At 37.3% G+C, this 14,778-nt stretch overlaps 1 protein-coding gene across 3 annotated transcripts in view; it reads left to right on the plus strand.

Annotated features, from left to right (window-relative positions):
- ADCYAP1R1 (ADCYAP receptor type I) overlaps positions 1-10,869 on the plus strand; it is a gene marked incomplete at its 5' end in the record, with an annotated part of 112,949 nt that extends 102,080 nt beyond the window's left edge. Inside the window, 4 exons of one of the 3 annotated variants that reach the window (XM_080339706.1) lie at positions 1,174-1,257; positions 6,855-6,984; positions 7,216-7,257; positions 10,319-10,869. In XM_080339706.1, the coding sequence (XP_080195832.1) occupies positions 1,174-1,257; positions 6,855-6,984; positions 7,216-7,257; positions 10,319-10,507 (445 nt within the window). In that variant the 3' untranslated portion in view covers positions 10,508-10,869. Of the gene's footprint in view, positions 1-1,173; positions 1,258-6,854; positions 6,985-7,215; positions 7,258-10,305 lie in introns of all 3 variants that reach the window. The other 2 variants (XM_080339707.1, XM_080339708.1) reach the window with 2 other exon arrangements.
- Positions 10,870-14,778: the final 3,909 nt, after the last annotated feature.

The following is a 14,778-nucleotide window of genomic DNA, read 5'->3' on the forward strand; positions in this document are numbered from 1 at the left end:
ATATTTACATTACAGGCAATTCCTTTAAAAAATTGTATTATATTTTATAGTTAAGAGAGATTTAGTCGGGGTAGTCAGTGGTACTTGGTATGCTGTTCATCCTACCCTAAAATGAACATCTAAAGTAGGTCAGATATACCTTGACCAATAACTGTGTATTTCTCTCTCAACTACTTATTCTCTCTGATGATTCTCAAGGGACTTAGACACTTTTCTGTAAATATCCAGCCTTCTCTGAGGTGAGTCCCACCAAAACAGGCATGTGTTGAAAACAAAGCAAAATGAAAAATCTCTCAAGTCAACAAGACATCACTATTTTCAATTCTCATGTTTCTCAGCCTGCCATAACAGACATGAAATCTCTACCCCTCAGATCTCTAAAAGTACCTTCTCATGTTGTTTCAGATTACCTTTCCTGAGAGCTGATGTGAATTAGCCTTCCTCTAGTTAGTTGTAAATGTAAATGTCCCGTTGTCCATAGTAGGTCTTTCTAGAACAAAATGTATAGAGGTCATGGTTCTGGTCCATGGTGTGTGTGCCTGCTGTTTCTATGAGCACACCTGTCTTTGTGTGTGTGATAAAAAATAAGCAGTACTTCTGAATTAGTGGTCAGACATGTAGTTTCCATACTGAACACCCCTTACCATGCATCAAGGAAACTGGGCAAAAAAGTACATTCATGTCCTCACTAGTAGTCTTCACTAAAAGGAAGGGATCCACACTACCTGGAGTACTTACACATGAAAATGAGAAACATCTGATCCAACTTAATCTTAGCTTAATGCCCATCCTACCAGTCTATGTTACTATTTAATTGTTCTCCACAAGTGTGCAGTCAACTTTCATTCAATATATTGTTCTGTTACCCTCTGTACAATTCCAAACTGCAAAGGTCGTGTGTATTTTGGGTACATAACACTGCCCGCCCGCCTCCAGGTTGTTCAATCTTTGGTCTGTCTGTGAGTCAACACATCACAATTGCCAGCAACAGCCAGTGCATTTTAATTTATTTTGTTTATTTTCGCTTCAGTCAAGCAGCTGGTTTGTGCTGTAATTTCATTCCGTCATGTCCGCTTTCCATCTTTGTGACGTGTCTCATGAAATGTGTTGAAAGTGACCTACCTTGGCCTGTTCAGAATATGCTGAAAAAAATGCTAATCTTGTCATATTTAGCAGCTGCGTTCAGAAATGCTACTGTAAGCCTAAGAGGGCTAACCAGCACTCTTGCAAGATGTCAGAACTATCAACCATTACCCTGTAAGTGTACGCAATCCTGTGACATTACTGTGTTTGTATGACGCATGTTGCAAGTAAATGAATGGATATTAGCAGAGGGGTAGTAACCAGAGGGCAAGCACTCATTTAGTTCCTGTTGCATGTAGAATTTTTTGTTATTCTATGCTTTTGCTGCTGCGTCACAGTCAAGGATTTTAATATTTATTTTTCTTAATTGTAATTATGACTGATGCTATCTATGGCAGTCCCTGTATGGAAACTATTAATAGTTACAAAGATGAGCATTGGTCATACTGAGAGTAAATATTTCACCAGAAAGTTTCTTATAACAACAGGGACAGGGCAGGATTGAGTGAATCAGACTCTCAACCAGTGTAAAACTGAGTGAAGTAGAGCTAGTATTTACCCAGGAGTAAGGAAAGGTTAAGGTTAACCCAATAGCAAAATGTAGTGTGCCTAGTGAAAAGTCATTGTCAAAGATTTGCCTATGGAGACTGAGGCATCTAGAAAAGGGAATAAATGTCATTTAATCTAGAGACCTGCGAGTTAATCGTTTTCTCATAGTAGACTTCACTCTCTTGTACAAGAAGCCCACAAGATTCATTTAGATGAGGCATGCCTTTCAGAAATGTATTATACAACATGTTTCCTGATGAACTTTCCCCTGAATTTCACAGCAGTCTTAGGAGTGTAAATCGACACTCTCAGAGATGTCCCATCACACAGACCCGACAGCCCAGCACTTGGCTGAAGAATGCTTAGTAGATATATTTGAGACCATTAAGGAAAAAAAGATGGTTTTGTAACTTATAGTTGCATATTTTGTTGTTTGTTAGCTATGAAAACAAAACTAAATGCAAACCCCCAAACAAACAAAAACCAAACAAAAAACCTCAAAACATTTTAAACATGAAAATAAATTTTATCTTTTATTTTACATCACCTGAAGGTATTTAAGAAATAGACCACTGAAGATGCTCAAAAGATTCAGTCAACAGACTGACATTGTGAAAAACAGATACCCTTTTTCCCCGAAAATAAGACAGGGTCTTATAATAATTTTTGCTCCAGAACTCATTACTTTTTCACACGTATAGCTGCCTGGACACTTTTTAATGAACTGTAACTAGGGCTTATTTTTGGAGTAGGACTTCTATTTTGAGCATCTTCAAAAATCCTGAAAAATCATGCTAGGGCTTATTTTCAGAGTAGGTCTTATTTTCGGGGAAACAGGGTAGAAGAAATAGAGAATAGAAGAGTAGTCAGCAGGTCCATTTTTACATTGAGAGAAGATTCAAATGTAGGAATGGTTAAGTAAAACAAAGATCTACATTTAGGAGGAGACAGTTTAAAATATGAAGCTCACTATTTAATGTACCAACATGATGCAGCACAGTCTTCATGTTGGGCCTTTCCACAGAAAAAAAAATCACATTAAGGAAGTGTAGTGTTTCAGAAACATGGCAAAATGGTAACTCTCTAAGGTGAAATCCTCTAAATAGCCTAACTAGGAGCATGGAAAAACTCTGTACACTTCCAAGAAACGTAATTAAACCTTATTTTTTTGTGTTAAAATATGGAAGATTCGGTAAGCTTCTACTGCTTTTCAAGTCCTTAGGCTGAAGATTTGATTTATGCATGGGAAATTAAAAAGCTGTAATCAATGACTGTGTTTAGGTGTTATCTCAGGTCTTGGAAAGTGATCCTACGGACCTCATTAAGCTTTTGAATAAAATATGTACCTGTCAGGGGAAGATTACTGAGTTACCTGAAAGTCACACGTCAACTATGTTTAGCATCCTGTTGTTAAAACAGATACTTTGGTTTATTAAACATCAGCTATATTAAACATTTCATGATTAATGACATCTTGTATCTTCATGGCTTCTTTTCTATCCTTCTATTTGAAATATTGTCATGATTATTTTTTTTACATATTCATCACTCAGTTACAGCCAAAGAGATGGAATTCCTCTAATCTAATCTTTACAGGCCTACAGTACAGGAATTTATATGACAGATTCAGTCCAGCCTTCCTTTGTAGTCAATGGAGAGACTTAGGTGTGATAAGACCTTCCTTAGGGGCAGATGATTTGTCCTTGAGCTTAAGTACCTCTTAGTCTTCATTGAGGATAAAGGGAATGTAAGTGTGGAATTAATTTAACTAAAAATAGACATCATCATTGCAGATATCTCATAACTTCAAGCTAGTCAATGTATACATCAATAAATGTATTCAGTAGATACCCAGGGGGTTTACAACAGGAGTCACCTTTTCTTAAAGAGACATCGATAGCAGTCAAGAACTGTGCCTTAGAAGTGCATTTTTCTCTACTGTGGCATTAGAACTGCTATTTTAATAATTTTAGTAGAGATATCTACAGTCTGTGTGTCCAAATCTTGATGAGATGAATATTGTTCTATGTGACTACCACAGACCTTGATGTCTTCACCGCAAAAGTTTATATTTGATCAAATGAATTTCACTTGACTTACCATTTAAACTGAACTATTCTCCTACATTGAAAAGGCAGGCCTAAATAGCAGAACAACTACGTAGTCTTCCTTCAAAAGCTATAGTTTTGAAGAATTTTCGCTTCTCTTGACATTTTGTGGTATTTTGTCTCAAAGAAAAGTTGGGTAGTGAGAATCTCTAAGACCAAGGCAACAAACTCTTTGCCAGAGTAACAGTTATTCTGTATTTTGTCCTTAATAGCTCACAGTGTCATCTGTCAAAACTTATGTAAGTTAAAGTGGCTTTTTTGATCTACATCACTTTGGAACTGATGGGACAGCAAGCCCTAAGTTACAGTTCTCACCTCTCTCCAAGGCAGAATAAAGCCTGACAACCACAAATTACCTTACACAATTGCTTCTGGAGCTTCAGGTCCCCTGATGTAGAGGACCCATGTTTTCATTTCCAATTCATGCCCAGTTATGTCCTATGTAATATCCATAGACACTGCAGCAGCCTCTTTAATAAATGTGGATGTGCAATGGAAAAATAAAGACATAGTTCCTTCAGAGAGTAGTCAGAGTTAGATGGCCTTTGTACTTTCTATTCCTTTTACAATAAAGATGTTTTTATGTAACTCAATAGAGGAGTGAGGGAAAACAGAAAACCATTATCTGTGTCTTTTTATGGTAATAATTTATGGAAAGGCCACATTCATAGACATGCTATTGGAGAAAATCTCGTGTTTAAGCTGCTTTTAAGGAAAATAACAGCTGAAAAATAGAATCTTGGCCTCAACAAAAACTGAAATACAACTTGCTTTTTATTTTTTGAGTAACCTTAAGACATTCTTCTACCTATTGGAGTGTAAACAAGGGTTTTGCTAGGCCTTTTGGGGAACATGTCTCTTCTAAACAGACAGTTTAATTCCAAGTGGTGATTGTCTTCAAAACATTGGATCACCTTCTTGCCTGTCTGAAAGAGTGTGGGAAGAAGAGGATGAGTATCTTGGGCTGTTACACTTCTGAGAATTTTGTTGTATTCTTTAACATCTTCATTTCACCATTGCACATATACTTACATGTCTCATAAGTACTGTGCTTTAAGTCTTCTTTCTTCCTAATGATCTTGAAACAACACCATCATCATCCACACAGTCATTAGTATCTCTCAAGTTTTACTTATCATTAAAATCTTTTCCTCTGTATAGATTTTAATCCTCTATAAACTTCAGAATGTATTTCTTGCATTTCATGTACTTTATTCCTGACTTTTCTGATAATATTGAAGACAGTATCTCAAATAAATTGATGACATCATATTTCAAGGTCTTACAAACTAACTATGATTAATCAGACATAATTAATGTCAGAAAACTGACAATAGAAAAAGTCTTGCTTCTCATCTTTCACAAAATTAATCACCTAGACTGTGGTGAGATACAACATACTAATAGATAATCCTAGTCTGACTTTTAAATCAAAATAACATGATCATTCTGTCAAATTCTGAATATAAAGGGTGACAAATTTTGAGAGATTATACTTCTTTGACCTTACTTCTTTGTACTTACTAACTTAATTTGATCTTTTTCTTCCACATCTAGTTAAGACATGGTCTTTACATAATTTTTGTTTAGAGAGATTGTATTATTCTGCAATCTTTTTCCACAATGTTTCTGTTCCTTTTCATTAATGTGATTACTTGCCCATAGAGAGAAAGGACTAGACTTATTTTTTCTGGTGATCACCAAAGTTGGAAACTCTTTGTGCTCTTCATCAACCTGTTCAAAGGTTGTTCCTCTCCTGTTGGAAAACTTTTGGTCAATGTCTAACTAATAATTCACAAGAACTGTATTCTCTGGTTTATGGGGTCTTTAACCAAGACTTGAGATTTGGTGTGCAACAGACTAAAGAATCCTGTGTGTTTAGTACAATCACCAGGCAAGGGTTGTGATATGTTTACTATCATTAGTGTAAAAAGTATGACTGAGGAACATCTGCAATGAACTGATCTCCCACTTCCAGTTTAGTATTGGATGTAACAGCATATGTTCGCAGAGTTCTTGGAGATGTATGAATTAAGTCTTCACTTTCAGTAAGACAAACACATCATTTTTGGGATATTGTTGAGCATGTACTAACAAATACAACTGTGTATCTATACAAGCAGAGTGAACATTTGAATTTGAAAAAGTATGCTGCTCTTCCAAAAATCTTTATGGCTGTTTAGCTTCCTTTGTCCTTCATCTGCTTCCTTAACTTACTTGAAGGAAATCAATAACATTTTTTCCACTTTGAAAATGTCCTGGAGGTTACTTTAGGCCACTTTTTTATAATAAAGCACTTGCCTTATTTTCAAATCAACATTTACTTTCTCTTGGGTTTGTTTTGCTGTGTAATCAGCAAATGACACTGACCAAAACTGATGTATAATTCTTGGCTGGACCCCTGCTTTTTGGGAGTTTCATCCATACTCAGTTAAGTGTTTACAGGTACACACATTCATCTCTAACCATTTTGTTTATACCTACTGAGTTTGATTTAACTCTAAAATCTCTTCATTCTGATGCAATGGAAATTATTTACACAGTGGAGTTACACCTGGGTTTCCAACAGCATAAATGAGACCAAAATCAAGACCTTGAGGAATAGTCCTGAGTACAAAATAACATACAGGGGGAGTGGGGAGGGATTAGCATTATTTGTGTTGCTGTTTCGGAATTTTTTGCTACTCAGGAAAAAAATCACACACACACAAAAGAGATTTCAAGCACTCCACTGGGATTAAGCAATTGGGTGAGAGGTTTATTATTGTGTTATGGTAGCAGTCTGAATCCCTTAGCAAGATTACCCTCCTCATGTTTGGCACAGTAGAAAAAAATCTCTGCTTATAATAATGCAAATTAAAATAACAGTACAGAGTATTAAGTGTTACTAATGTGCTATTATTGTAGCAATGTGAAGTGGGAGCCAACTACAGTGTGTATGAAATCACTGTTTGGGAACAAATGTGAATGTTGTATATTTGTTTGTATAATTACACAGTGTATGTATTTCCCAAAAGGGAGGCAACAAAATATTTTCTGTGTTTTCTTCTTTAATTAAAGCACAAGTTGTTTATTACAAGGCTGCATTAAAGTTCTTTCACTCTATTATAACAGGAGACTGGCTCGCTCTACACTACTGCTTATCCCCTTGTTTGGAATTCACTACACGGTGTTTGCTTTTTCTCCTGAAAATGTCAGTAAGCGGGAGAGACTAGTGTTTGAATTGGGACTGGGATCTTTCCAGGTGATTATACAGTGAATTCTCCTTTTGTTGAAAAGAAACCTCTATTCATTATAACTACTTTGCATGCACAGTTCTCAGACTGTGTGTTTATTCATTTATGTGTATGCTTTCTACACTAGGATTTTGATTTTGTTTTGTTTGCTTGTTTGTTTGTTTTAACTCCAGTAATTTTCCAGTATTTACTGCAGGATTTGCATTACATTATTTTTTTTTTCTCTCCCATTTACCTAGGGTTTTGTTGTTGCTGTTCTCTATTGTTTCTTGAACGGGGAGGTAAGACTTTTAATATTTAACCTCCCCCATCCACTGTCTCCATTCCATTTCCTTGAGGGAATAACTGCTATTCTAATCCTTCACTGTAACACATCATCTACCATATTCCCTAATACCTTAGGCTGAATCTCACAGTGTTTCAGCAAAAGAAGACAGATGTTTGATGTCTTTATTAAACCAAAATATTGGCCTTGCCAGAGATGATGGCTCAGATTAATGCTCCCTAACAGAGGTAGGGACTGTACTGGTGTCTTTGGTTATGTCATCCCAGGTGCAGAACTTTGTGCCTGTTTTTGTTAAACTTCATGCAGTTCTTGATAGCTCCCTCTTCCTGCTCAGTTCTCTCTGTAAGGTGGTTCTCCCTTCTGACATGTCCACCTTACCACCCAGACTGGTGTCATCAGCCACCTTGGTAGGGGTGTTTTCAGTCCCATCATCCAGATCATTTATGAAGATGTCAAACAGTGTGGGGTCCAGTATCAATCCCTGGAGGACCCCGCTAGTGACAGGCTGCCAGCTTGAGTAAAAAAAGTTGTTCACCACTCTCTGAGTTTGGCCTTTCAGCCGATTTCCTACCCATCTTGGAGACACCCACCTAATCTATATCTTTCCAGTTTGCCTAGCAAATGGATGTGGGAAAGTGTCAAATGCTTTGCTGAAGTCCAGGTAAACAACATCCACTGCTCTCCCTATGTCAAGAGAAAATATTATTTTGTTGTAAAAGATGATCAGGATAGTCTGGAATAATTAGCTTTTGGTAAATCCTGGCTCAGTTTTCCTAATCACCTGTTTCATTTGGTTTGTGATAGTTTCTAGGAGGTGTTGTTCCATTATTTTTGGAGACTCAAGTAAGCAAGTAGGCCTGCAGTTTCCTAGATACTCTTTGCAAGAACATAACAAAATAGAACAGAATAAAATAGAGCCTCTTTAACCTTCTTTTAGACTGATATGACATTTGCTTTCTTCCAGTTGTCAGGGTTACCTCCTGATCTCCATGACTTTTGAAATATTATAGGCAGGGGCCTTGAAATGGTGTCAACCACTTCCCTTAACACCTTGGGGTGGATTTCATCTGGGTCCACAGACTTATGTGGGTTGAAGCCCTGCAAGAGGCCCCAGACCATCCCTTCCTCCACTACCTTGGGTTGGCACATGCATTGTTGTAGGTACTTGATCCTTTGACCTGGCGCCTGTAAAGACAGAGGCAAAGAAGGTATTGAGAACCTCTGCCTTGGCAGCATTATTGGTGACTAGTTTCCCTGTACTCTTTAGCAATTGGCCTATGTCTTCCCTGTGCTTCTGCTTACTGCTCATGGATCTGAAGAACCCTTCCTTGCTGCTCTTGAATTTTTGGCCATTTTCAGTGCCAGCTGAGCCCTAGCCTTCCAGACTGCATCTCTGCATGTCCTAGTAAGGTTCCTGTAGTCCTTGATGGGTATTTGGCTACCTTTCCGTAGCAATTATGCTTCTGGTTTTTTTGCTTTTAAGTAAAAGTTCATTATTAAGACTGCTGGTCTCAGCACTCACAAGCTCTTTGTCCTCCATGGATGTTTCTCATGGAATCCCTTGCAGCTGGACTCCGAGCATATTGGCATAATCTCTTCTAAATTGCAGAGATTTTGTCCTACTACTCGTCTTCTGTATACTCAGCAGTGTTGTTTTACCAACAAATGTCTGGGTAATTTAAGTCACCCATGAGAACCAGGTTGTGTTTGTCCAAGACTTCCTTAAGCATCTGAAGTAAGGTTTTGTCAGCTTCATAATCCTGAGTGCAAGCTTGGTGACACCTAACAAAAGATCCCTCTTGGTGACAATACTTCTAGTCTTGATAAGATAAACACCTTCCATACTAACATGTACAGTGTGTTAGATCTCATGTAACTCCTTGGTGGAGGGAGGAGGGTCATTCTTAACTAAACTAACACAACCAGATTAACTAAAACCATTTTACCTCTCAAGATGTTAGAGAATGTCTTCTGCCTCCACTAAATTGCTTAGGGTAAGAAAGGGTTCACCTTGGCTATATTACTCTGTTACAGATGCAGATGCTATTTTCTCTTTACAGGTGCAATATACCTTCATACGCTTTCTAATCTATACCTATCTATACTTAAATCAAAATAGAAATTTAGAGGTACTAGAAAGGGAATGTAAGTCTTCCAGTTGGATTTTTCCTCCCTGCAGTTAGTGTCCATACTGTTGAAGCACTTGTTTAGCATTTAGCCATATGCCGATCCATTTTGACAATGATATTAGTCTAGGAAAATCTAGCAATGACTATTAGAGACAAGAACTGTCTTTGACACACCAGCTCATTGGAGACCGGAAAAGTATATTGGGAAAAAAATATATTTACATGCTTCCTTGTTCTTATGCTATTTCATTCAGAAATATGCTGCAAGCTCCTGTCAAAAATGAGTAACAGATGAGTAGAAAAGATGAGTAGAAAAGATACAGAATTATTTGTTTATTTTCTAATTGGACTTCTGACCATGGATTGGTTTACTGTTGGTGATTTACTGTGGATGCCCATGCAAAAGCTCAAGGGAAAGGAGGTTGTTGTGAATGTATATGAATCCAAAAGCCTTCATCTGCATAGAGGTGATCTGAAAGCAGAAGGTAAATTTTTCAGTAGACCTGCATCCATTAATGACCCATGAGAGACAAGCTGCCTTTGTGGACAAGTTATTTCGTTACTTTCTAGTATCTTTTGCTTGCTGGTCTATTTGACTCCTTGGTATGTATTTGATACTGGCCATCGATGAAAACAATATTTTTTCCAAGAGTTGGTGTTGAACAGATGTTCTATGAAACTCTAGGCTGATCCTAAATTATCTGAATTCAGAGACACAAAACCCAGGCTGTTATTCCTACCGCGTGCCTGGGCCTCATTCAAACATGGAAAAGTTACTTCAGGTTTTGCTGGAGTGAGGATTTTATTAATAGTCCTAAAAATTGTTCTATCAATTTGTGGGGCTTTTGTCTAAACTTGATAATTTGTCAGCATGTCCTCAGGCGGCTAAGTACATAAAAAATGACCTTTTGAAGTTTCTCCCTAAAGGTGCAATCAGAAATAAAGAGAAAATGGAGGAGCTGGAAAGTCAACCGGTATTTTGCTGTGGATTTCAAACATCGTCATCCTTCTCTAGCGAGCAGCGGAGTGAACGGGGGGACACAACTCTCCATTCTGAGCAAGAGCAGCTCTCAGATTCGGATGTCCAGCATAAATGCGGAGAACCTAGCGACATGAGCAGCTAAGGAAAACAAATTGATCAACAAACAAACCAAAAACCATCCCTTTAAAAAGAAAAAAAAAATCATATTTTTGGTGGTGGCTAAAGTCCCCTTTCCTTTCCTTTCCTTTCCTTTCCTTTCCTTTCCTTTCCTTTCCTTTCCTTTCCTTTCCTTTCCTTTCCTTTCCTTTCCTTTCCTTTCCTTTCCTTTCCTTTCCTTTCCTTTCCTTTCCTTTCCTTTCCTCAATGTTTGTAGAGGTGAAAAGCAAAGGAAATGTGTGTGTATATACATATATCTTTTTAACAATCACTGTAAATACCCAACTGTACTCAAGGCCATTAATAGAAAAAAATTTAAAAGATAAACAACAGGCCAAGCCCACCCACTCAATGATTTACATTTCAGAGCATCCGCAAGTAATCTGTTGTGAGTCAAAAGTAACAAGTGATTGCTGTGCAGTTGTGATCCTTGGTTGCCAAACTGATACTAATCTATGAATGGACATGACCATTGTTATTTTTCAAGTTGGTTTCCATTTTGGTTTGGATTTGCCTCTTTTTTGTTTTCTTTTTTTTTCTTTCTAGTCAAACATATCTTAGTGTGTCCCTGTCTTTTGGCATGTGAATTTCTGTGGTGTTTCTCTTTTGAGTCTTAGGATGGAGCTGATATGCTTGGGTTAATCAAACCAGCCAATTCAGGAAGAACTCCAGAAAACTGAGTTCATGACTGGATTTAGTCAGATGTTCCCAGTGGACTTAAAGAAACTGCTGTTCCAATGCGAAGCTGCATAGCTACCATCGCTCAGTGGGGGGCTCCAGACAAAAGAGATGGGATCAGCTGTCTTTCTATACCCAGGGACACTTCTGAGAATGCTTTATGTTCTAGCCAAGCTGTGAATTTTCTAAAAGGACCATGCGGTTGATATATATCTATATTTTTGGCATTGAGTGGTTGATCAATAGATTGATTAATTGGATTCTTTGAACAATAAAAATAACTGTCCCCTCCCTCCCACCTTAAGAGTAAAATTCAGTTCTAGGATGGCCAGTCCCTCCAGATAACCTTGAACCCTTTGCATCTGTGTTCAAATAGGGCATGTTTTTGGGTAGTGCTGTCACACAGAGCGCAGTGCCTTCGCAACCTGGTTGACTTGTGTGTGTTGACTCTTCCTTGCCAGAGCCAAAGGTACAAGAGGGATCTGGCATGATCATCTTGGAAGGTGAAAGTCATCTACATTTGGTGAGCAGCTGAACCGAACATTAAGATGGTATGGAAGGAAAAGATAAAGAGTCTGGATGACTTCCCACACCTGGCAGTTTTTTCTCTCTTTGGATATTCTGTTTATTTAACCACCAATGGTCTTACTGCTTTTCTTTAAGAAGAACTAAAATGTTCTCTCAGCCTTTGCCTTGTAGTTAAAGCCACGACTGGTACATATCTGCTTCAATCAAATGTCAATGATGTCAATTCTTAAAAGCCTTTATACAGTGCATAAAGGCTTTGAAGACCCTCCTAGAATCTACTTAATTTTGGATTTATGGACTGATATATATATAATATATATATATGCATGTGGAAGTATATGCATATATTAAAAAAGTGAAAATAACTTTTTAAATGTGAAGTTTTGAACTGAAACTAATAGTAACCAGGAAATTCAAAATTCAGGCTTGCTCTTCAGTGTTAGTTGACATGATCATGTACAAAAAAAGTGAAAGACTTAGAATTTTAGTGTCAGCTGAGTGTGAGCTTTTAATTTCACTGGTTTTGGTTAGTTTGGGTAAAAAAAAAAAAAAAAAAATAAAAATTAATGTCATTTTTGCATAGTTTTTAAAAAATAATACTGGTTTCCTTATTTTTAAAAGGAGGAAAAAAGGTCTCAGAAGTTGGGAAAGAGTTATTAATTACAATATTTAACACGTATATAGTGCTTTATGGGACATAATCTGCTCTCAGTTGTAGCGGTGTAAATGAATGTAAAAATAATTTGAAATAGGCAGAAATGTTGATATCGACTTTGTATTTGTACAGGGTCATAGTTTTATGAGATGGTAACCCCCATTCTGGTGAAATCTGTCCTTGCACAGATGACCAGCAAAAAGTTTTAAATCACTTAAATTGCACTCCAGTATCTTAAGTGGGACTTAAATGATCCAGATACCTATTTTTTTTTCCAAGTCTTCAGCACTGGTTTGCTGCTCTGAGAGCAGAATTTGTTCCCCTCTACCAGACTGTCTGCAAAAGTCATGAAAGTATTTTTAACTGATAGATTAAGGCTTCCTCTCTCGTTAGATGATGCTAAAAGCTATTTTAGAAGGTTTCCCAAGAAACCATGCACTTTAAAGTCCAGAAAGACACAGGAGATGGGGGAAGTCATATCTGTCAGGTAAATGCATACCTAGACATGTTTTGAATCAGACTATCTAATCTTAAATGGGATAACTTTTAGTTTTGTATTTTCTGTAGTATGGGCTTTCACAAGGTATTATATTGACAATACTGTAAGTGTGTTCTTCAAAAATCAAAAAGTATATTTTGCATGAATGGCTAGTAGCCAGTTTTCAAGCATTAATAAATTAGAACTTTTGAGAAAAAGATGTTGAATAACTGCCTCTAGCTGGAGACTTTTTGATGTTCCAGTCCACAGCAAGATGTCTGGATCTATTTTTATTATTCTCACTTTTTTGTTGTTGTTAAGGCTTTCTCTGAGCTTACTTTCAGATTCTGTTGTTTTCCTGGCTGTCTGACAGTGCTCTTCAATGTGAGTTGGTGGATCTCAGCCCAGTGCCTCCTGGGAAAATGTCAATGTCACCAAAACCATCAATACTGCACAGAGACCAAGTCCTCAGCTAAATTAAAATCAGTACAGAAAACTGTTGTAAATATTTGAACAAAGTCACTTCACTTTGGCTTTAGATTTGGCCTGAGCACCTTATTGTTACTGTTATTTTTTGGTGGGTTCAGCCAAGGACTGAATAGTCATGAAAATTTGGGCTTACCCCTTAAATTCCTAGAGTAAATGATCAGGAACCAGGCAAGCTGGAAGGCAGAGGATGGGAAATTTCTGATGTTACAGTCCCTGTGTTTCTTTTTCAGTGGACAAAATGAACTCTTCAGTACCTTTCACCAGCACTGAACTTACTAAAATAAATGGAATCTCTTGGCATATTTAATATACAATATATTATACAACCAACCCCCATTTATTATGTTTTTTCTTGGCACTGTTGATACACTTGCAAATGTGACTTTCCTGAGTCACTTGAACTTTCTCAGTGTTACTGGAAAGATCATACTTCAGGTTTATGTAGTTATTTAAACCAGACTCTGACGCCATCGCACAAATTAGCTCTCAAGAAATCTTTATGTTGAATGTAAGCTGAAGATGCTGGATGTGCATGGGCACCATGCACAGTGACTGTCATTTCTATTTGTTTCAGGCTGGAAGAAACCAACAGGTGGTTTGCTTCTAAGTGTGTGTAAATATCAATTGAGTGTAACAGTGCTTTGTTTGATTTTTCACTGTGAAATATATTTTGGACCTAAAAAAGCTATGTTATTAAAAACAATACATAATTAAAAGAAAAACAAGAGTGCAGTGCTCCTTGAGCCATTTTTTCTACCATGTCCATAATGTATTTCTTGTCAATTTTCTTATTTTGCTTTTGTAACTGTACAGAATGTTTCTGTGCTGCAGCTTTTGTGACTATTTACTGCATCTAACCACTGTTCCATTATTGACTTTTGGATGTGGAGTGCTGGTACTACAGGACAATTAACATCCCAAAATGAAAAGTACAACCTATATTTCAAAGGACAAGGCTTCTCTCATTGCTGCATTGACCTCACCTCCTTTTACCTTTACTTACATTTAGTATATCTGGAACTCAGAGTACAGGTAGTGAAACTTAAATGCTTAGTTGTGGGATTTTTTTTATTTCAGAGAGGAAAAATATCCACGTTCCTCTGTATCATTTAAGCATTTGTAGTTGAAAACCAGGTGTTAAAATAGGGTGGAGAAGGAAGAGAGATGAAGGCAGGTGAGTTTAGAGTGAAATGCAAAAACCATGCATTTTGGAAGCTAAATTCAGACTGTATATTTGGTGTCTAGCTCCTTTTCAGCAGCTGTCCATCATTGCCATTAAAGAACTGTGTCTTGCAACTACAAGGCTAAATAACAACCAGAAGTGGACAGAAACGACTGTGCTGATAATCTGAGATTGCATTTGCAAAGATAGTTTTCCCTAGACTGCCTCCATCATCAACAACGACTGTAAGATACTTTCC

Source organism: Nesoenas mayeri, assembly GCF_963082525.1.
Source record: "Nesoenas mayeri genome assembly, chromosome: 2".
In the NCBI taxonomy this organism is placed as follows: Eukaryota; Metazoa; Chordata; class Aves; order Columbiformes; family Columbidae; genus Nesoenas; species Nesoenas mayeri.